Here is a 24,264-nt window from a genome sequence, read left to right as displayed (position 1 = left end):
CGTACCTATTGCTGATATAGCCAGAGCACATGATAAGGCCACAGGACAAGTCTTGCCTCCTCTACTGTAGCCTACTTATATGCTTTGTATTTTTTTAGTTCAGTGAATCAATGTTTATTTATGTTATACCAAGTAGCCCATCTGCGCCGTTTTCAAATCAAATATAGAAAACCCATCAAACAGAAGAGCACCAAGGGTTTTGTACATTACAGGGGCAATACCTTCATGAAATCAGTGACCTGGCAATTGTCGCTGGTTTAGACCCATAGCTGAAGATATTGAAAGAGAGTTGCAACTCGTAATTATTACGCATGTAATGCACGATGCTAGTTTAAAGCATGAAGGGATGGGAGAGGGGGACAGCAAATATTTTTATAATATTGGTGAACAAACATGACAGGACTCCTCCTGCACAGCAACATGGGAAAATATCGAACTTCGCTATACTCGAAGTAATTATCTCCAGTAGTTTTTCTCAAAGTCCCAAGTTTGTAACAGATTTTCCTATAAATTTAATGGAACTTGTTTTGTTTAATATTTATCTGTCTACCTTCAGGCATTACAACTGCCTTTACTACACATATGCATACTGGAACTTGTGTTGTTTAATATCAGTCATTATTCTCATAGTCCCAAGCTTGTAACAGATTTTACCACAAATTTACTGTAACTTGTTTAGTTTAATATTTATGTGCCTATCTTCAGACACTGCAACTGACTGCACATAGACATGCAGTAACTTGTGTTGTTTAATATAAGACATTATTCTCAAAGTCCCAGGAATGTAACAGATTTTATTAAAAATTTACTGGAACTTGTATTGTTTAATATTTAAGTGCCTATCTTCAGGCACTACAACTTACTTTACTACACATATGCATAGTGGAAGTTATATATAAGTAATTATTCTCAAAGTCCCAAGCTTGTAACATATTTTACCAGAAAATAGTTCCTGCAACTTATTTTGTTTAAAATTTATAAGTTATTCTTAATTACTGCAATTAATTTTACTACACATATACTGGAACTTCTTTTTAATATGTGTATATATATATATATAATATGCTTATTCTCAAGAATGTAACAGAATTCACCATACATTACAACTTGTGTCGTTTAGGATAATATGTTTTTGTCCACATGTAAAGTTTGTCTGTGTTGTTGAGCTGGCGAAGAAGAATATAATTGGCTACTGTCCTCAAGATTTTCATTTCTACAGTCTATATTATTCGTATATTTGTTGTGTTAATGGCCCATTTCCAAAACATGACAATAGGTATTGCCTTGACCTTTAGATGTAGGCTACAAATATGTTACAAAATGGAAATGTCAGAATATTAGACTAACATTAGTTATGTTTAATGATAGTACTCCAAAAAATCTCATGCTAAACATATGCTCCACATAATCACCTTACAAATAGCTCTAAAACAGTTGAACTGATAGTGAAGAAAGGAAGTAAGGGAATTGGAATCTGTATTCATGTATTAGAAAGAAATTATGCTTAGAAAGAAGACATAGAAAGAATATATATTTATATACATATACATTTACATTTTCCTTAACAGTTAACAATTGTACATTTTCTTGTGTTTTAAGGAGTAAAATGATACAATGACTTTATGAAACAACCATGATCACCAAAGAAAATAAATGTGTAAGAATTCGTCAGTCATGTGTGGTAAAGATAACATTTCAAATACAAAAGTTTTTAATGAAATTTTAGAATCAAGACTGACGAACTTCTATGTATTCAAAAGTGATGGCGTTATCCACGTCATGTTCATGCTTCACTGAAATGATTTGGAATGCAAGACAAAACACCTGATTCAGCTACGCAATACTCCGAGAGACAGACTAACATGCACGAACACTTTGTATCCAAAAACAGCAGAGAAATTTATTAGTGAACAACAACAACGTAACTACTCATTCACAATGGAAATATAAATATGATGTTATCAAATGGATAAATGGGTATGATTAAATTGCACAATTTTATTAGAATTTTTATACAATTATTCTTTAATTCTCGTGATGGTGATATGAAAGGAACTTTTAATTTCATTTTTAATAATAATAATAATAATAATAATAATAATAATAATAATTATAATTTTAATAATAATTTGTGGAATCAGTACGTATGTATGTATGTATGTATGTATGTATGTATGTATGTATGTATGTATGTATGTATGTATGTATGTATGTATGTATGTATGTATGTATGTATGTATGTATGTATGTATGTATGTACGAGTATGTATGTATCTATGTATGTATGTATTTCTACTAATGCTATTAGTACAGCCCGGATGTTTAGGCATTTATTTTGGTTAAAATAGACAGGTATATAGGCACTAAAATAGGCAGTGAAATAGGCATTTATTATTCATGGAAACAGACAAAAAATAGACAAATACTTAATAAACTATCCCATACGGTACTCTCTTTCCTTGGTTACATGTCACAACAAGATGCTTTTTTAAGTTGTCAACTGTCATAGTGAGCCGCCTATCAGAGTGAACGTTTTTCGTGGTGGAAAAAGATCTTTCTACTTCTACTGAAGTGATTGGAGGAAACTTAAAACAACTTATTTCAGAAGGAATGTCTTTACTTTCTTTCAGAGATCGGCAAAAACCGACTGTGTATTGTCTCAAAAAGAGAGTGTAAGAAGGGATTAGAGACTTCAAAGTACGCGTGATTCGTGCGTGCAAGCGACAACAGTAACGGGACCTGGAGACTTGCTTTTAATACTTCCCTCATCCCCTTTCTTTCGCTGGTAAATCCCGAAGTGACCTGAGCAAACATCTTTGTTAAGTGACATAAAAGATGGAATCGGTAGGGGAGAAACATATATATTGCTGGAGAATAAGATTCTAAGCAAATATTTGTGTGAAGTGAATATATATTTTTAATTTGTACAACCGTTTTTTTTTTGTTTTTTGTTATATAATTTATGTGCGGTTTATTTTAAATGCATTAAAAATATAGAACTTGTACAATAACGACGTAAAGAGGCTAAAAAAGGCATTTAATCTTAAAATAAGCAACGGGAGCTAAAATAGGCGAAAAAAGGCAAAATAAAAATTGGGCCTATCATCTCCAAATGTGTGGAAACGTAAACACGTTCGTTTCTTAGGTATTTCTTACATACACTCAGTTTAAAAGAGGCATTTTGCCTAATATCCGGGCTCTAGCTATTAGTGTATTAATTCGAATAAAAAGTGAATAAAAATTATTGATCCGTGTCCCTTTCTATTGGGGTCAAATGCCAAACTACAGACCGTTTTGCCATCTTAAAAATTATCTACATTGCACCATGTAGGCCTATACACAAATTTTACTTTTCATCGAGAGCGATGATAATTAACATGCTAAATGGTGGACTTATAGAAGAAGAAAAAAATTACATTACCTAGATAGAACCTGCGCCAATGTTGTTTGTATGCACAAATTTTACTTCGAAAAATTTCTTTCCTTTTCGTTTCGTTTTAGACCCTTGATGTCATTAACAGTTGTGTTACTTTCGAAATTTATAATTTTATAACAAATTTTTATCAATGTTGCCTTAATTTTATGTACCCGCCCATATAATGTAACGTGTGTTTGTGTGTGATAATGTTCATCACATGATTCCGAAGTTCGTTTATATTTAAAATGTGAATGAGAGAAGTCTTATAATACAGTAATATGATAAAACATACTGGGCAATAACAAACCCGTGTATAAAAGTCTGTGAAATTTTGAGATCCACGACTGTTTGTTCTAATATTCCCAGGCAAGATTAGAAACAGCGAAATATAGACTAATCATGATTCTAAAAGAAATAGTAGAAATTAAAGATATCAGTGCAATGCTGATACTCCAAAACATATCTGTTCCCCAACAAACACCACCCCAGACAGAACTTTTACTTGTATGTGAAAAGTCTTCTCCTTATTTGTAAACAATTAGACGATGAAAGTGAGAAATATGTTCAGTAAAATTATAAAGGAATCTGGAAGACCAGTTCAAAAAAGTAGGTAGAAAGGGTCAGAAAATCTCACATTTTTATTTAATCAATATTATTCAGATAAATGCAAGGCTTCATTCCTAACAGAAAAAAATAATAAACATTACGAACATAAGAAAACGTAATGAAACCTCGAAACAAGATTACGTTATGTTTATAAAATATATATTAGAATTTTTGTTTCATAAAAGTTTATTTTAGGCAGTATCTTTATACATCTTCCTTTTTTATCGTCTAAGAATAATTTGTTTGTGAGGCATCAGTTTTTCTTCAAAAAGAGTCCATTTATTCCACAATAGTGCATATTACACATTGTTGACGCATTTTTTATAACTAGTAAAACTGAAATAGTGTAAAATCTAGCTTCACTTACATTAACATAATTTCAGTTTTATGATAGTTACCGTAAGAAGTAAGGTAGTCTAATCTTAAAATGCGCTCTAAAATAGAGCAAAATGCATTTTCATCTTTATTATAACTTTAAATACATTATGAAGGAAAAAATTCATAAGACTTTGAAATACTAAAATTTTATATTCTGTCTTGTTTTTCAAGTCGTGGATTTAGTCTTCCATTTCTTAATATTTACTCTTATTGCATGAGATAGAGTAGTAACTAATCGACAAATTTTATTTCCAATAAAAATAATAAATTCAACTGAATGATTACAAAGTTTATCAGCAGAACATAATTATTTAGAATTAGCAACAATTACTAATTTTATTATTAATAATCTCTTCTTTTATTAGCTTATCCAACTTCGACTGTACAGTTTTTATTCCCACATTTTCCTTTTTTTATGTAGTAACATCCATTCTATGGAAATAATCAACCCAATTTCCATCATGTTGTTTGATCTTTTAATTTACATCAATATATTAGACAGGTTGGAAGTGATATAACCCTACACATTGAAAGGAGGAATATATTACTTGAAAATAAACAAAAAAATCTATTATACGTTCTGCAATTAGGTGCATGGTTCATTCAATAATTGCATCGAAAGTTCAAACTCGCTGGCAACGTTGCAATGCCCAAAATTCCACACAGAGCCATTAAACTCATCCGACGTGAGATGTAAACAAAAGGTTACGTACTGCACAATCAAGCGACTGCTTTTGGTCCGGGTTTTTCTCGACCAAATTAAAAATCTCCTCTTCAGGTCGTTGTCGACCCCGATTGCGGAATGTTGGAATTACGCTGCCCGTGTCATGAACCAGCTTACAGACAGCGATGAATATATCTGCACTAGATACTATCTTACCGGAAACCTTTCTGCAGACAAGAGTTGAGCGGCACGCGAGTTGGATTTCGTCTCTCCGTAAATTAAAATCATGTCCAGACATTCAGAATTAGAAAATCTCGGCATTGCGATACTGTAAGTTGAATGGTAACACAAGCTTCACGTAAGATCGGAAGACTCAAACACCCATTACCACTGAACAGTCACGTAAATCAAAATTTAAAAAAAATAAAATTTTAACAAACTTAAAATGATAGTTATTATAAAACCAACATTATCCAATTGGATCTAAATAAAAAAATAAAGACTAAATAAAATTAAAAAAAAAGTAAAACCCGAATTTGGGACAATACGACCTGACTACCGATTAACCTCTACCCCTATCGAAAGAAAGTCGAGAACAGCTGATCAGTGTTTCCACATCTAATCAGGTTAGTTAGGCAAAAATTGTGCAATAATTTTTTATTTAATTTACACGAAAACTGTCCATTTGATCGAAATACGACAAAGGAAAAAAATATTCTTTATTACATTCTCTATTAGCATTGACAACAAGCAAGATCTTATGCACAGTAATTATATACAACGACGAGTTAAACTCTTCAGAAAAAAATAACTTTTTTTCCTAAAATTATATAAATTTCCCACGAATACGGTATTATACTTTTTGTTATAGTCAACATGATCAATTCGCTCTGCAAATCTGCAAGATTATTTCATTTCCACCCTGTATAAACGACTTCTAATCTATTATTTTCCCACATGTGTCTTATAATATCTATGATTGGTACCAGAAATTTCATTTTGTTGATCTACAAACTAGTTCTATTTTACTGCACTTCATTATCCAGATTCCAGTAATATACAGGCACCCATTTTCATTTTATTTATCAGAGTTTTCTGTATAATCCTGTACATTTTATTAAACCTTGTCGTGACTATGCATTCCTGTGGAGTAGTTGACATAAGAAAACGGGAATTAATCAGGATCAAGAAGATCAAATATTTTACATCTTGATTACACAACTTTTGACACCAACCAGTTGTGAAGATAGCCCATAACAGGCTAAAACTAGTCAACAAGGTACTGTACCTAATAATTAACACGCGAAAGTAATATAATACTGTACATATTCTGAAGCCAAATATTTATTATTGAGAATGTAGGTGGAACTGAAAGTAATTCTGAGGGTTTGTTGTTCTTTAGTCAACTGTCCGAAGGCAGGTTTGAACCTCATAAGTATTTTGAATTGAATTGAGTTTAATGGAGGGGGGAACTATGGCCCAACACTGCGACCTTGTTCAGACCTATTGCGCTAGCCTTCTGGTGGCGCATTCCCAAACTCACACCGGCCGACCACACTAAGGTTCTCTGGTCCAGGTTTCGAGCAGGCGACCCCATTCATACCTAGGCCAACCTCCTCCATGCGTCGCCGGCCGGCGTTCGGGGAATGCTACGGAATGATAATGGAAATGGAGAAATTGTGACGGAATGACGTAAATGCCTAATTTGGGGAAAAAACAGGGGAATCCCGGGAAAAACCCCAACTGCGACCTCGTCTGCCACAAGTGTCACTATGGATTTTTTCAATGAAAAAATCCCACACCTGACCGGGAATCGAATCCTGGTCGTCTGCGTGACTTTCTGAAGGTCTGACTATTCTGCCATCAGAGGTTAACCTCGTAAGTAAGTTAACATCAATAAGGTATCATTAATGAGGCAATTAGGCCAGGAGATAATGGAGTAGGATGGCCAGTATCTTTCCCCCTTCAATGCATACATCGCAGATTAATTACATATTCAACTAATCAGATTTCTGAGGGTTAATTATGGTTTATTGAATAACATGAATGATCACTGTCATTAGTGGTAGAAGAAGATAGTAGCTATGTCGAGTGGAAATAGGGGTATTAAAATAGGAGATTTGTTTTAAGGATTAAAAATGGCAAAGGACGGGAGAGCTGTCGAAAGACGGGATGAAAAATGGCAGGGAACTTCTGCTTTTGGCTTGCAGTCGACATCTTAACTCCTACTATCGATCTTCAAGTAGTGTTAATAATTAATCGCGATGGTTGACTGTTGAAATAGGGCGCTCCAATTACTAGAGAAAGGAGCGGTAGTCCTATTGTCAAGCCTGAAATTGACTGTAATCACTCTCGACTAAGAAAATGGGGCGCTCCTGTTACCGATCAGATGTCGGAATGTAATTAATTCAAATGGCAGATCAAAGGAAGGGACGGAATTCCTACAATCAACCCTCAGGTAGAGTGTAAACACTTGCAGAAAGATAAGGAAAGACTCGAGAAAAAAAGTTTAGCCCAAGAAACTGAGACTTGCTAGTGCAAATGTTTGAATTGGGTAAGGATTGTCAGGTCTCGAACTAGTATCCGAGAAGATAGAAGTAAGGTTAAATTACTAGTGCAGGAAAGATGTAAGAAGTGCCAGGTTAACCTCATAGTCTAGTATATACAGTCACGAAGCTCAATATGTGGTAAATATGCATCCATAGATAGTTGCTAACCATTAGGATTGCTAATATCGCCTCATTATAGACAATGCGAAATAGTACCTGCACAGTCTATTGTTCCTAGCACCCTCATAAACTCAAGCTTCGTGACTGTATATATTAGACTGTGGTAACCTCTCTTAAGACTGAAATAGGCCAGATACATGGTGAGAGGCTTGAAGGGCGAACTTGTTTTCTCCTCAGAAAGTGAGGTGTGGCCAGAAGCTTGCTCATAGGCAGAGAGCAGTAATCTTTGGAACAGTAACGAGGCACACTGTATGCTACCTGAAATTTTCTCTTATGTGTATCTTTCTAGAATTCGGATTTCGATGGAACTATGTTCTCCCCTTGTTTCAATGGAATGGAGTAGAGGAAAAAGAAAACGTAGCCTGCATGAACTGGGAAGTTTCTTTTCTGCTGAGCTTCGGTGCATGGTGTGTTACTGGGTATAAAGAAGTGACTCTCAGCATCCGGATTCTTGTATTCAAAAATTGTGAAGTACAGATAGCACTACGGACTGCGGGAAATTGGGAGGGGGAGTATTGAGTTTGAGTTGCGCAGAATCGTGAGTTTTCTTCTTTGTGCATCAGTCGCAAGTGTACTTATGAGATACCCTGTCGTATTAGGGAGGGCCTCGTCTAGCAGAATGTAGGTCAGGTGCCGCACTCGCTCTGTCCACGAACTCCCTTTAGGTAGCACTGGCCTCTGGTATGTATGCGCATAGTGAGATTTTGATGCGGGTGCCACCGAGATAAATAAATCCTCTTTGTTGGAGTGAGCAGTTTTCTGGGTACGATGTGGATTAGTCTCTGTAGGCTATTCACAGAGAAGCTGATCCGCTCTTGGGCACCAATTTTCGTCATTGGCTCCTTTTCCTTGTGTGGGAAAGTGGTTGACTGAAGACAAGACCAGGTTCTCCAAATCTGTAATTTTTTCTTTTACCCTTTCATTTCTGTTACTCTTTTTATTCTTGTCTCATCTACTGTATAAATGCACTTTAGTTCGATGTAGCCTCTACTTAGTGCCGTCTCCCTCCGAGTTGGACTACTTTTTTATTTTTTTATTTTATTGGGTTATTTTACGACGCTGTATCAACATCTAGGTTATTTAGCGTCTGAATGATATGAAGGTGATAATGCCGGTGAAATGAGTCCGGGGTCCGGCACTGAAAGTTACCCAGCATTTGCTCGTATTGGGTTGAGGGAAAACCCCGGAAAAAACCTCAACCAGGTAACTTGCCCCGACAGGGATTCGAACCCGGGCCACCTGGTTTCGCAGCCAGACGCGCTGACCGTTACTCCACAGATGTGGACGAGTTGGACTACTGCTGTCGAAGACCCAGGTGCTGGTAGGTAGCAGTACCACGATCTTAAGAGATGGATCTGGTGGGGGAGTGGGTGGCTACCTCGACTGAGTATAGAACCAAGCATAGCTGTTGCTAACAGGTGCTTTTCTCGGACACAGGAAGCAACTACGATAAGGAGTGAGTGCTGGTGGAAAAGGAGGCTGAATTCAGGGAAATACTCCATCAAGGCAGCATAGAACTTGGCAATGTGAACGGGACAAGTCGTTCTGAAAAGGAGTTCACATTCCATGCTGGCAAGTTCATGATACTCTTGACCTGTTTACAGGAAGTTCTTAGGAAATATACACAATTTTTTTTGTGAGAAGGCTTTATTAACTTGATTTAGTAACCAGTTCCCAGAGAGAAGATGTGAGTATATAGGAAAATGATGATAAAATCTGAGGGGGACTCAGGATTGACGCAGGATAATTCTGATATTGATCCACCGATGAAGTTACGTATACCTACTACAGAATGAGACAAAGGTTTTCATATGACGGGGACATTTTAAACAGACCGTGGGGAAATTGTCGTGGAAGATGAGGTAAACATTTAAAAATAGTAGTAGATATGAATCGATGGTAGTAGGACGAATATTTGCCCTGAATGCCAGTAAGTTAAAGAAAACTCATATGTTGGAGAGTTTATAGAGTGAATCATTGAAGAAAACAAAATAAAGATGAACATGTTTTTACAGGCACTACTCGTGGAGCAGAGAGACGATGTCATGAAATACATTGTTCTTAACTTGACTTCTTTTAAAGGTGCAGATTGTTTGGTTGGTAAGAATGAAAAGGGAAAATTGCTCGGACAGAAGACTGAAAAAAAGAGGAAAAGGAGATATGAATGTCTGATTCGAGGGTTAGAGGAAAAAGGCGAATGTGTAGCTACGGATTGCAGATAGAAGTTTCTAGCAATAAAGAGAGGCTTACTTTGAAATGCGTGGAAATACATAGTAGTTAGCCAGTGCCTTGTTGCAGAGAAAAGTGAACTCGCCCCTGGTAGGTATGAGAATAGAGAGTTAGAGTAGACAGTATACAATGAGTTTAAAAAGGACTCCAAGTGACTGTACAAAGTAATCCAGCTGGCCAAGTGTAGGTCGCGACGAATATTGTATTTTGTGGGTGATATAATTTACTTTCAAATAAGCACTCTGATAATCTGACATGTTTAAAGTGTTCACTAAACGGTTGTCATATAACTGTATGCAAAGAGATAACTAAAAAAACTAGAAGTAAAAAAATCGAGATTAAATTTGTCTCAAATAATGTGTCGTACGTATTTCTCATGTCAAACACCTTTATGCAGTGTTCCTCAGTGATCACGTTACAGTTTTAGAGTAATTTTACTATAAGAAGTAGTTTAAGAAAATGAACTTAAGTCTGGGAATACCGCGGCTATGAGTTATAATAAAAAATTGTTTCCACTGAAAACCCAGGGAACCAGGCGAAACCTCTGACCTACATGTAAATTGGGATATATAGCACTTAAGGAACTTCATACCTCACCAGTAGATCGCTAGTAATTCTCTCAATATCTGCAAGAGTGCACTGTTGATAAATACACAATTCCATATAGTTTAGGTCTCTTCCCGGTATTTTAGTGACAATTATTTTGGGTTACAATTTGCAAGTGCCATGGGTTTCCTTTCTCAGATTTTTCTGATGGTCGTTATACTACCCTGAAAGTGTGTAACATATGTTACTGTGTTGCAAATAGACATACACAGTCAAATGAGTTACTTTTAACGTTGTTGGCTGGTATCTTTCTGCAGAATTCCACCAACTATAGTTCCTCAGGTGTTTCTTTGGTACATGCTATTGCAAGTTTAATACTCTATCTCTCAGTTACTCTTCGAAATATGGCATATTTAGTTTTATGCTTAAGTTCATATGAAGAAATTGCAGTAGGTGGTTTCGTTGAATAGCATAGTCATAGACTTTTTATAATCATATTAATTTTAATGAGAATGAAGCCTTGCTTGTGAAGACGTAATAGTGAAAAATAATAATAGAGGAACCTGGAAGACCGGTCAGGAGAGTGTGAGAGTTGGGTCAGCACATCTCGATGTCCTGTGCAGGGCGGTGGGTGGGCCGCGGCCTATGCACCCGGAAGCAGGGTCAGACGCACAGATCCCGCGAGCTTTGTGTTATGGTGTGCGCCCCTGGGGCTGCCATGGTGCTCTCACCTCCAAACAGCTGTTTTAGGAGTGGTAATACTGCATAGTGAACGTCCATGTTGGCAAAACAGAAGAGACAAGAGACACAGAAGCCCTGTAATACAAAAGGAACATTGATTCATTCAGTTTTAATCTCCTGCTAAAAGTGAAATGAAAGTAAATAGCGGTTACTGGTGAGACGCAGAATTGTGAGTTGCGTGCCAAGCAAGAATGTGTCAGCAATTTAGGATTTCCAGATTGAATCGAGCAAATTCTATAGTTGACTATATCCGTAGGAAACAGTTAACATGGTACGGTCATGTACAGTTACCCTTAAAAGGAATGAGACGACTCTTTGTCGTCAGAGGTTAAAGTTCTACAGCGCGGTTCACTCGATATCGACGTAACAATACGAACCATGACAAATACAACAAGAATTGTTACAAGCACCACAAGGACAAGGACCAGAATAAGGATCACGAAGAAGATAGCCGTTTAAGGCCACGATTTCACAACATAGCTCGAGTCACAAAATAACATTGCTTCTCTGTACCGAATGGCAAATGCCTGCTATGGGGTCTACATTCTGGACTGCTGCTGTCACTCTCTTGTCTCGGTAGCTCATATAGTAGCTTGTGGGTTCCACTGTATAACCGAAACGTCTCGTGTTCGATCCCACGTAAAACTTTTTTATTGAGGTGTAATTAATTTCTTCAGAGTTCCTCGACTGTCTAATTTGTCGAAAAATATGGAATAATTTATGCTCAATTTCTGGGTCTTACAAGTGGGCTGAACCTCGTCAAAAAATCTTACTCGGAAGTTAAAAGTATTCTTCCTCAAACAAAAATCATAAGAAACAAAAATAGACCTGTTAGCTTAAAATCTTGTCCACATGCCATCAGCTTCTATTACAGCTCTAAGTCAATCCGGCATGGATATCACGAGATTGTGGAATAAGTTCTGATCCCCGGAGAGATCTTCCCAGGTGTCAACAACTTGATTCCACAATTCGTGTCGATTTCGAGGGCGTCGGTGGGTATAGGTGGCTATTCATTAGTGACATAAACGTAGATTATCTCTCGGAACTTTTCCGTAAAAGTAAATTAAATTCACTCCTTGAAACTGACAACCTTAGTCGTAGAAAAATTTAATGGATCTATATATTCATATGCGGATGATACAGTAGTTATTTTCAGTGGTTTTTCTTGGCAGGAAGCATATAGAAATGCTAATATAGGTGCTAACATTGTTAAAAATGGCTTAATTCCAACTTCCTTTCTTTAAATATATCTAAATCAACTTTAGTTCCTTTTTCGTTAACAGCTGCCAGTGTTCAAAATTTAAAATTTAGCGATAAATATAGACTAATAATACACAGTGAAAATTGTTTAGATCCCAAAAGTTGTAAATGTCCACCTTTGAAAGAAGCCACGCATGTCAAATATCTGGGTATCATTATTGATCAGAACTTAAAATGGCCTCATCACATTACTTATCTTTGTAAGAGGCTTTGTAAAACAATTTATAAATTCGTTAATCTTCGATGCTACTTACCTATTATAGTTCTACGAAATGTTTATTTGGCCATTATTCAGTCTATCATTCAATATGATATAATTGTTTGGGGTGGAAGTACAAAAATTAATCTTAGTCCGTTAACTTCACTACAAAAACGAATAATTAAAATCTGTTTGAAGAAACGTTTCGATTATCCAACTAAATTAATTTATTCTGAATGTAATGTATTTAATATTGAACAAATTTATAAGTATACGCTGTTAAAATTTTATCATAAAAATCGTAATAAGTTTGTATTACAGACACACAATTATGACACAAGACGAAATATTAATTCAACATTAGTAGAACCTAAATGTCTCACATCTGCTGGTCTAAAGCATAGCATAAATTTTGGCCCTCGGTTGTACAATGCTTTAACTAAATTACATCCAGAACTTCTAACATGTAACCCACTAACATATAACAAGAAAATTAGAAACGTGTTAATATCTTCAATTTCATTAAATAAATTTATAGCCTATGTGTATGAATTAATCAACCTATATTATATTTGTATTCTATAATTTTGAAATATATATTAGTCCTACTTTTCACGTGCGATATTATTCTTCTCTAGTGTTAATATTATATTATATAATTCCATTGCCGCTGTAATTATATTTTAGTTCCTATTTTATTTTACTTATTTATTTATATTATTATTATTATTTTTTATTTTAATATTATATCTGAACTGCGACTGAGCACGAGCGCTGCTCATTCGGTCTCAAATTTTGTTAATACTACTGTATCTTCTTTCTATATACTTGTATTATCTTAGTTGTATTTCTCTTTGTTTGTTTTGTAATTATATTTCTTTATTCTGTATATTTTATAATTATATTTCTTTATTCTGTATATTTGAATTTAAATAAATAAATTAAAATTAAATTAAAATTAAAATAAATTAGTGTAATTTTCCCACCAGCATACAAACTGAAGTAGCACAGCCATTGATAAAAGTTTTGTACACAGAATTAGACTGAATTTCCATTCGACAGAATCTATAATCAATGGCTTGTCTGAACATGATAAACAAATCCTAAGTGTTTCCAATGTCACTGAACAATTTCAAAATATTAATTTAAAAACTAAAAAGGGTCGTAAATGCTGTCTAGTGATTATTTACATTTATGTCTACAAAATGAATCTTGGAAAAACGTATATGATACTGGTACTACTGATATTAAGAGTAAATGTATTGTATTTTTCATTTAATTTCAGAATCACTTCAGTGGATGTTCTCCACTCAATGTTGTGAAAAAATTCAAAAGTAAAAAAAAATGTAGATACGCAGGGGCTTAAAAATCTCATGTATTAAAAAGAAGAATCTATATGTAATGAGTTGCAATGTAATGATCCTCATGTTCTTAAATACTACAAGAAGTACAGTGTAATTTAAAAAAAAAAATTATGAAAGAGAGAAATATAATACATTTGAATAGAAAAGTACAAAATTCAGATAATGCAATTAAAGCTATTCGGAATATTATTAAAGTTAAACTTGTAGATATCGTAAAAAAGAAAATATTTTTTCATTAAAACCAGTGATTATAAAGTAGAAGATCCCAAATCTATTGCAAATTCTTTTAACGTCTTATAGTATATGGTACAGAAATATTATTGACAACTTAAACATTCAAGATTTTGCAAAAGATACTCCAATTGATTACTTAACAGATGCATTTAATAATTAGTATTAATATATGTAATTAGTCAATAACTGCAACAGTGCTTTTTCATTCATCATAACATGAATAAAATTGAATGCACATTAAACTAAACACTATTGCAAATACGTACATAAAACAATTAAAATCAACTGAAGGGGTGAGAATGAAATAATCCAAAGCCACACTTTTAAGAAAAATTGTTTTGTGCGAGTGCATTTCTTACACATATGGGAAAGCTACTAATAAAATATTGTAATAATTACTCAGCAAATGGCATAGCCTAAGGACTCTAAACCTTTGTAAAAGTTTGTCTGTGTGGCTTAGGAATATTTTTTAATTTCATTTTAATTGTTAGTTTTTAATATATATGCATTTACATCGCATATGTGTGTGTGTGTATAAATACATTCATTAGATTAACGTTTATAATATTATAACTTGTAATTTTGTATTGTCTGTGATTATTAACACTTAATCTCAGGCCTTTGTAAAACTCTATTTCAACGTTACTTAGCTATTTCAACGTTATTTAGACAAAAAAATCGTTGACGTAGACTAAGAATCGAACTCGCTTTCTTCTACACAACATGCAGAAGTCTTAGCGTCTTAGCTATTGAAACGACACAGAAGCTTTCCTTTCCGTGCGGAGTGTCGATCTAGTCATGAAGGTCCAATGTCGATTTAACTACACGATTTATGTACATATTTATCTTTAATTTACGTAATATTATCATATTTTTTGCAGTTTTTGAAGTGAATTTCGAAACGAAGCTAGTAACAAACCAAATAGCCTGAATTTAAGTAACTCAATATTCGTTACCTTGTGTATCAGTGCTCTGGTCTCCGATCATGCGCAGTGTTTTACATCTGAGACTTAGGATATTCAATCGTCTCATTCTTTTCCAGGGAAACTGTACGTAGGGTAAAGAAGGTTAGACTGCCAAGACAGAAGTTGAAATGGATCCCTGAAGGCAGGGGGAAGAGGAGAAGGCCTCGGATTAACATGGATGGAGAAGATTGATAAAACTACTTGGCAGAAGAAGGCTGGCAAGATGGAGCAGAATGTAGAAGAAAAATTTTGGCATCGGAAAATGCTTAAGCATTGTTAACCTCTTATTCGCCGTTTTCAATACGTGCAGTATAACTTATAAATTCGTTCGATTGTTGTTGACAGCCTTTGTGTGTTATGAAAGTTATTAAAAGTGTAAGACTAAGTTTAAACACAACAAACACTAACAATTTATAAGTTTTTTTCTATAATGAAGCGTTGGCTTAAACGTCATCATAATACGGATGAAGATGAACTCAGATTAGTACATTATGCAACGAGTCTATAATGATAGTAATTAAGACGCGAGTATGTTTGTTTATGAAACGAGCGCAAGCGAGTTTCATAATTTTCATACGAGCGTCTTAATTACCATTATAGGCAAGTTTCATACGACTTTTTATGCTCGACCATATTTCTAACTTGAAATTATTCATAAGTATTCATGTTATGGTTATCTAAGTGAGGAGCGGAACTAACCTTCTAAATTGTGAGATGTGCGCAAACGCGAAAGTATTGATTTTTTCCGAGGAACGAATGTCATTGACCTTGATATAATCTAGAGAATAACATGAACATTAATATTGATATAACCTGGAAATTGATTTAGAATTGAAAAACGAGATGATAAATTGAATTTATTTGAATATTATTTACAATCAACGCTAATTATTATAGTAACAGAACATAACCTTCTGCGACAGTATTGGATTTCCAGCCTTCGTGACGTTTCGCTAGTTGTCTTTCGATTGCATATCCGAGAATAATCGATACTTGCGGTTTTATAATGCTACAATGGTGATTTCTCATTGGCTGAACAACTGAACTATAATGAATAGGTGTACTTTAATGAGGTGCATTAAAGGGCTACTACCAGGTGTATAATTACTACATTTCGGCATGGTCGAGCATAAAATATTTTCCGGTTCCTAATTCTAACTAGGCTACCGAAATAGACAAACTGACAAAAAAAGCATTACATAACGACACTCGCGCACATCATACAACAATAACGAAGCAAATACTCGAAAGGATCAAGTCAGTAAAGACAGCACAAAAAGCAGCTAATTCAAGGGAAACAGTGGATTTTAGGAGCCAAGAAATCATCAGGAAACCGTAGACCTCGAGAAGTGACATCATATCAGAGGTAAAAAATTTCTACAAATCCTTGTACACAAGTTCATCCACAATTCCGGAAACTGAATACATACAAATATCTGAAGACGTCTTCCCTCCTATTTTACACAGCGAAGTTAGAAGCTCAATAGAAGGGCTAAAAAATGGAAAGACTCCTGGAGAAGACGGCATATGGAACGAATATGTGAAAGTCGGAGCAGAACTTCTAATTCATCCAATCACCACTATATTTAACAAGATACTGCAAACGGAAATCATACCTGAATAATGGAAATCAAATACAATTGAGGACCGTTTTTGCATAACTTACTAACTGAAAAAAACTAAATTTTACAGGAGAGACAAAACACTACAGTAAGCAAGTTTTGCTGTATGTCTCACTTATAGCAGAAGGCAAGTTTTGAAAAAACGATCACACTTTGACACACTACAATGAAGAGAAATAACCCAATTTTACTAAGACGCCTTGAACATCATGTAGAGGCCTGCCTTATGTTAACTAATCCATCAAAATCTCAATTTTGCAAATTTTGCAGTTAACAAGTTTTGCAAAAACTGCATAAGAAAGGCCCAAAAGACGACCTAGGCAACTACAGGCCCGTAAGACTAATGTCAAACTTGTACAAACTATTTTCCAGGATAATAACAAGAAGACTGACGAAAACCTTGGACGAGAACCAACCTAACGAACGAGCAGGATTCCGCGCTGGATTCAGCATAGCAGTCCATCTTCAATCCGTTAACCAGGTTATAGAGAAAGTAAAAGAGTTTAAGACGCCACTTTATATAGCTTTCGTAGACTATACTAAAGAATTCGACTCGGTTGGACACACCAATGTATTCCAGGCACTGTGTAATCAAGGCATCGAAACAAAATACGTCAGAATACTGAATAAGTTGTACAGACGGAGTATCGCTAAAGTGAAGATGGAAAAAGTGGAACAGACCTTCAAACTCGGCAGAGGAGTCAGGCAGGGCGACCCAATCTCCCCAAACTCTTCACCTGGGTATTGAAAGATATATTTAGGAAATTAAAATGGGACAAGTACGGCATAACCATAAATGGCAAGAGATTAACCAACTTGAGATTCGCCGACGATGCAGTGTTATTCACCAGATCATCTTACGTAGTATAACAAATGCTCCGAGAACATAGCAAGCTCAACAAAGACGTTGGCCTCTCAATGAATGAGAACAAAACCAAGATAATATCAAATAAGCCACCAAGACCAATAGAGGTAGATGGAATAGAACTGTAATATGTGGACGAATATGTATATCTAGGTCAGCTTGTATCATTCCACCACAAAAAAGGGACAAAGAAATAAGGACAACGACACAGGCTTTGGAAGGCTTTCTGGTCACTTAAATTCATACTTCACGACAAAGCTTTAAACCAGAAGCTGAGAATAGAGGCACTCAACACTTGTGTCCTGCTAGTACTGCTATACGGATGCCAAACTTGGTCCCTCACAGAAGGAGAGAGAAAAACATGGAAGCATGCCAAAGAAGAATGGAACGGAAATTACTAGGCATATCGCTGAGAGACAGAATCTCCAACAGAAAGCTATAGGAAATCTCGGCATCAGAACACATCGGGAAACGTGCTGCAGCCATAAAGTGGAAGTGGGGAGGACATGTGACGAGACAACAACTCGACAGATGGGCACAGATAACCACCACACAGGCAGAAGGACCCAAAGCAGGCTGGGAAGAAGATGGGCAGGCTTCTTCAACAACTTGTAGGAGCTCAATGGTCTAGTGCTGCTCGGTGCAGATGTGCTTGCAAGGAACTAGGACACAATCTCAAAGAGAACAAGAAACTTTGAAATTGGCTAAGCGAACTTTGTAGTTAGGCTCAAGTAGCGTGTGTAATCACTTACGTGGAGTAGCTCGCCACGAGAGTTATAAGCGAGCTTCCCCTTTCTTATAAGGCCCTAGCCCTTTATGAGACACAACAGACTTATTAATTAATTAATTAATTAATTCATTCATTCATTCATTCAATTATAACTATATGTGGCTTCAAATTCCTTTATCATCATTGATGGTTACAATCTCACCGAAAAGGGGAAGATCAACTTGTTGAATTATTATATGACAATACTTGGAAAAACGATTAAGTCAATGCCAGCTTTTGATTTTGGATGAAAGTTCATGAGGAACACAACGAACTCTCAGAGCCTTGAAACATTTAATGCCGTTTCCCACGACTTACGACTGTCAGCAGACATTTTCTGATTTTTCATGGATCAAAACTGTTGAAAGAAACCGAGTAATTTGCAGCAACAGACTTGAGATTAAAGATAACTAACATTTATCCCATTTATAAACTCATTTTAGGCACAAGAAAAGTTCCACCATTCTCACTGAAGTATGGAAACTTGAAAAATTTACATGACTTCTTTTTCAAAGAAGAATATTATACAAATAAGTAGAGTATTGTTTTGCTTTAGATAGTTTTAAATGTCAACTCTGCTGTTATATATTAATGAAGGCCACCTAGTTTTTTTTAGGACAGAATAATATTATTTACATTTAAATTAAAATTCATCGTTAATATTGACTCCATTTTGGAAAATATAACACATATTACTACTCATATTCACTTATTAATCCCAAAATCTAACCTACCCATCATTCCATTGGCGACTTTGAAGCGGTCCGCGAAAATACTGATCTATGGAAAGGGGTCCGCAGTGCTAATAAGTTTGAGAACCACTAATCTAGTCACAGGAAGTGCCCATACTCATAAGTACACTGACGTTCAAATGTATCCGACTTACGATTTTATGATCATGTAAGCGAAGTTTCTAACCATGGGATGTCAGAATCAAAGATATGAAAAATTGACAAACTTTGAAAGAGTTACGCTAGTTCTCAATAGGTGGCATCATTATTGGGATCCGTTAAAGAAGTGTCAGGGAGAATTTTATGTAGATTAAGCATAAATTATTCTTCTAGTAGACAATATCAGCGGTTTCCAGCCAAATTCAGTGTTATTTTACAATCATTGGAGTGGGATGAAAAATTGAATTCTATAACACGGGTATATTTATCTACTATTGCCATCAGTGACTATTATCTTTGCCATCTATTCATACAAGTAATAACTAAAGAATGCACACTTACTGTACACCAACAAATTATCGATCACTATCGATTAATAGGATCAGATACCTTTGAACATCAGTGTACAAACATTGAGCAAGTACTTCAGTTTTATTCACACTACCCATTATCTTAGGCTTAGCGTCATACTAAATACATGTTACGGAAGTTCCATACTGTGTCCGTATAGTGTCGGATTGGGAAAGACCGCAACTACCATAGAGTGATATGAAAAGGGTACACTGATATTCAAAGATATCTGACTCTACTAATCGATAATGATCAATAATTTGAGGCTATCAAGTGCAAAATCGCCTTATCCAAAATTAAAAAAAAAAAAAAAAAAAGAGTTACATATGGGATGTTGTACTTCTTGCAGCTCTCTATCTACCGATATAGTCGGTTTGTGCAAATCTTGTCTAATTCCTCTTCCATAGAGCTCAGAAAACTACTATCAAATGCAAAACTGTCCATATCCATAACGGTTTTCCCTGTTTTCTGACAAATCACTTTACCTGGATAAGGTAAGTTTTGCATTTGATAACCTCATTTGTTGAAGTATTGATTCTTTAGTTATTATTTCTATGAATAGATGGCGAAGATAATAGTCACTGTTGCCAATCGTAGATAACTATACGCGCATTAAAGAATTCAAATTTTCATCCCACTTTACTGATTGTAAAACAACACTGGGTTTAGCTGGAAACCGCTGATATTGTCAATTATGAGAACAATTTATGCCTAATATACATAATAATTTTCCCTGACACTTTTTAACGGCTCCAATAATGGTGCCACCTATTGAGAACTAGCAGAACTCTGTCAAAGTTTGTAATTTTTTTTTTTATATCTTTGGTTGTGACTTACCCCGTGGTTGGAAAGTTCGCTTACACGATCATAAAATCGTAGGTCGGATATCAATAAAGAAAGTTAAAATCTTTAATAGCTCTTACCTGCAGAGAGACGAGCACTGCGGAGAACACCTGGTACAGCTTTTCCCCCGACTGTCCGGGTTCTGGACGGAATGGAATGAGAATGTGGTGGATCCCAAACAGTGGCACGAGGATCAGAGTGGCCCGTACTGCTTTGCGCATGCCAACGGGTGCAGGGTTGGCCGAGGCGCTGTGCAGTTTTGTGAGCAGTATGCGAACCACGTTCACCAGGAAGATCGTACTCGCCACCATCGATATCAAGACCGGCGCAGTCAGGATCCACTGTGTGTGACTGTCCTCCATCCAGCATCTGCGGGCAACACAATGCTCTATATTGGATGTGGTATATTTTAAGATTCCTCACGTTTTGAAAGATCACTAACCGTTTGGAGTGGACAAATCATTAATTCTGCGCCTACTCAACAAATCTGTGTGTAAATGTTTTGTACAACTGCAATTACACTAGTCAACATGTATCCGAGATAAAATAAAGGTTGATCCACAATAAACCGGAAACGGAAAATTAACGAGAAGCTTATCGAAGCCCGGGAACGGGAACGTGAAAATTAATTGTGAATGCTCACATTTAAATATATTTATTTTAACAATATTTCCGTTCTCATTGCAGTCGTTTCCGTTCCCGGTTTATTGTGACCCAGCCTTTGGTCAGAACGTACTAATTTTAGGTTGATAAACTTGAAAATGGCCTTCATTTTGGTAGATTAGTTCTCATTTCTACAATACACAGGTCAGGCGGTTTCGTTAGGTTTTTATTATTAGCAAAGATTCATTCGAGTAGATATTTTTAAACAGCTTGTAACAGGGGCGTGAGGATGGGTTTATGACACTTACAGATCAAATCCTACTCTCATCTTGTCATTTTTTTTAGAAATTTAGTTGAGTGCCTCGTTTCTGAGTGCGTGAATTGCTTCAGTGCGCTTGAAAATACAGTAGTTAAAATATAAAGAGCTTTAAACGTTATTGTGAGTGATTATAAAATAACATAGCCTATATTTGATTATAATACAGTTTGTATACTAGAAATTGGCGTTAAAGATGCAAAATGTCGTGTGTGTGTTACCCAAATAACTCTTGTTATAGGCCTACTATATTTGTGAGAAAGTTACTTTTAAATAACAAAAGGTAAAATTAACTCCTAGTGTTAAAAATATGCGTACTATCTTTATTTAAACATTGTTTTCATTTTATTTTTCAAGAATTCTCCTTTACAGCAGGACGTATGAAATGTACTGACAAACCTTACTGTTACAGACTTACAGCCTAATAAGTAGGCATTTATTTTGGTTAAAATAGGCAGGGATATAGACACTAAAATAGTGAAAATAGGCATTTATTATTTATGGAAACAGACAAAAAATAGACAAATACTTAATAAACTATCCCATACGGTACTCACTTTCCTTGGTTACATGTCACAACAAGATGCTTTTTTAAGTTGTCAACTGTCACAGTGAGCCGCCTGTCAGAGAGAATGTTTTTCATGCTGGAAAAAGATCTTTCTACTTCTACTGAAGTGATTGGAGCAAACTTAAAACAACTTATTTCAGAAAGGCTGTCTCTATTTTCTTTCAGAGATCGCGAAAAACCGACTGTGTATTGCCTCAAAAAGAGGAGTGTGAGAAAGGATTAGAGACTTCAAAGTACGCGTGACTTGGGATGAGAGAAGTTATACTGTTCAAAAATCTTTGTTAAGTGACATAAAAGATGGAATCGGTAGGGGAGAAAAGTTTACGACTTCTTGGAAACATATGTATTGCTGGAGAATGAGATTGTCAGCAAATATTCGTGTGTGCTGAATATATATGTGCAACCGTTCTTTTTTGTTTTTTGATATAAGTTAATTTATGTGCAGTTTATTATAAATTCATTAAATAATAAATAGAAAATGTACAATAACGACGTAAAAAGGCTAAAAAAAGGCATTTAACCTTAAAATAGGCAACGGGAGCTAAAATAGGCAAAAAAGGCAAAATAAAAATTGGGTCTATCGTCCCCAAATGTGTGGAAACGTGTTTATCTCTAATAGGTCTTTCATACATACACTCTGTTTAAAAATGGCTTTTTGCCTAATATCCGGACTCTACAGTTATAAGTAATTGAGGATGTACTGTAGATTTCAGACAGTATGTTGAGCTCCTGAACCCCGCTTATAATATTCCTATGTATTAGATTCCAGAATTAAGCTACTGAATTTATAAATTATACCAGTGCAGCATAATTTTGTCGCACAGATACTTTGTAAGTTCCAGAAAGACGGCAGTGTGCATGATCAGAGGACGACCTACCTGACTGACAAGAGAACGGCTAGTTAAGGTAATAAAATTAGTTTTGTTTCGTTGTATGTCTGATCAAGCACACTGCCTCCTTTGTGGGACTTACAAAGTATCTGTGCGATAAAACTTTTTTCTAAGACTGTACATAATCACTGATGAACTATAAAGTTATTTAAATTAAATAAATAAGACTTCACTGTGGTAACATTTTAAATTACGATGTTATTTTACATGAATGACTACTTATTTCTATCTTCGGAATCTTAGTGAGTTCCAGCGCTATCTTCTGGTTTCCTGTTTTCTGATTGTATCGAAAAGGGTGTATTCTGAAATTCAATCGAATGCTGATGTATTGTGGGTATTTTTTTGAGTCTATAAATTTCGTATTGTTCTAGAGAGCAAGAATTTCATTTCCTTAAAGGATGATGGGAGTGGTAATCTTATTTTAGAAGTACATGCGGATAACCCGTATGAATTAGTGGACTGTAATTTAATGTAATCAAATGCAGTGGAAGTACACAATACAAAGAAGCGCAGGAAGCAGCTAACAATAGAGATGGGCAACATGATCCTTTCTCAGGAGTCGATCGCAACGATTAAATCATACATTATGAATCGATTGTAACGATTCGTTCACAACTCGTACACTGACGTTCAAATATGTCTGACCTACGACTTTATGATCGTGTAAGCGAATTTTCTAACCACGGGATAAGATAGAACCGAAGATAATGTAACACATTGAAAAACTTTGAAACATTTCCACTAATTTTCAATAGGTGACACCATTATTGTGGCTATTAAAAAGTGTCGGGGAAAATGATGATGTGGATTAAGCATAAATTATACTCATTATTGACAATATCAGCGGTTTTCAGCTACACCCAGTGTTGTTTTACAATCAGCAGAGGGGGTATGAAATATTGAATTCTATAATGCGGGTATATTTATGAACGATTGGCAACACTGACTAGTATCTTCGCCATCTATTCCTAGAAGTAACAACTAAAGAAGTTACACATATACCAATAAATTATCGATCACTATCGATTTGGCGTTCAAAGATGCCTGACCCTTGAGGGTGGTTGCGCTGGGATCGATGGCGTCCCACGTTGGCAGGTCCACGGCTGTCAGCACTCGTACTTCGAGTAGCGCGAATAGGGTAGGCAAATTTATTATGGTTTTAAGTAGTGGGCGCCAGCCCACCCTATTTCGACGATCGGTGTTGCGTGAGATTC

General features: G+C 35.5%; 1 protein-coding gene across 1 annotated transcript in view; it reads right to left on the bottom strand.

The window, feature by feature from the left end:
• Positions 1-1,511: 1,511 nt before the first annotated feature.
• Positions 1,512-24,264, bottom strand: part of LOC138701512 (calcitonin gene-related peptide type 1 receptor-like) — a 1,012,748-nt gene continuing 989,995 nt past the window's right edge. The window contains exons 12-13 of the mRNA XM_069828480.1: positions 20,754-21,042; positions 1,512-11,386 (exon numbers count right to left, since the gene is read on the bottom strand). Of these exons, the coding sequence (XP_069684581.1) occupies positions 11,234-11,386; positions 20,754-21,042 (442 nt within the window). The 3' untranslated portion in view covers positions 1,512-11,233. The remainder of the gene's footprint in view (positions 11,387-20,753; positions 21,043-24,264) is intronic.

Source organism: Periplaneta americana, chromosome 6, assembly GCF_040183065.1.
Source record: "Periplaneta americana isolate PAMFEO1 chromosome 6, P.americana_PAMFEO1_priV1, whole genome shotgun sequence".
NCBI classification, from domain to species: Eukaryota; Metazoa; Arthropoda; class Insecta; order Blattodea; family Blattidae; genus Periplaneta; species Periplaneta americana.
The sequence above is the reverse complement of the archived record's forward strand: the minus strand, read 5'-3'. Positions and strand labels throughout refer to the sequence as shown.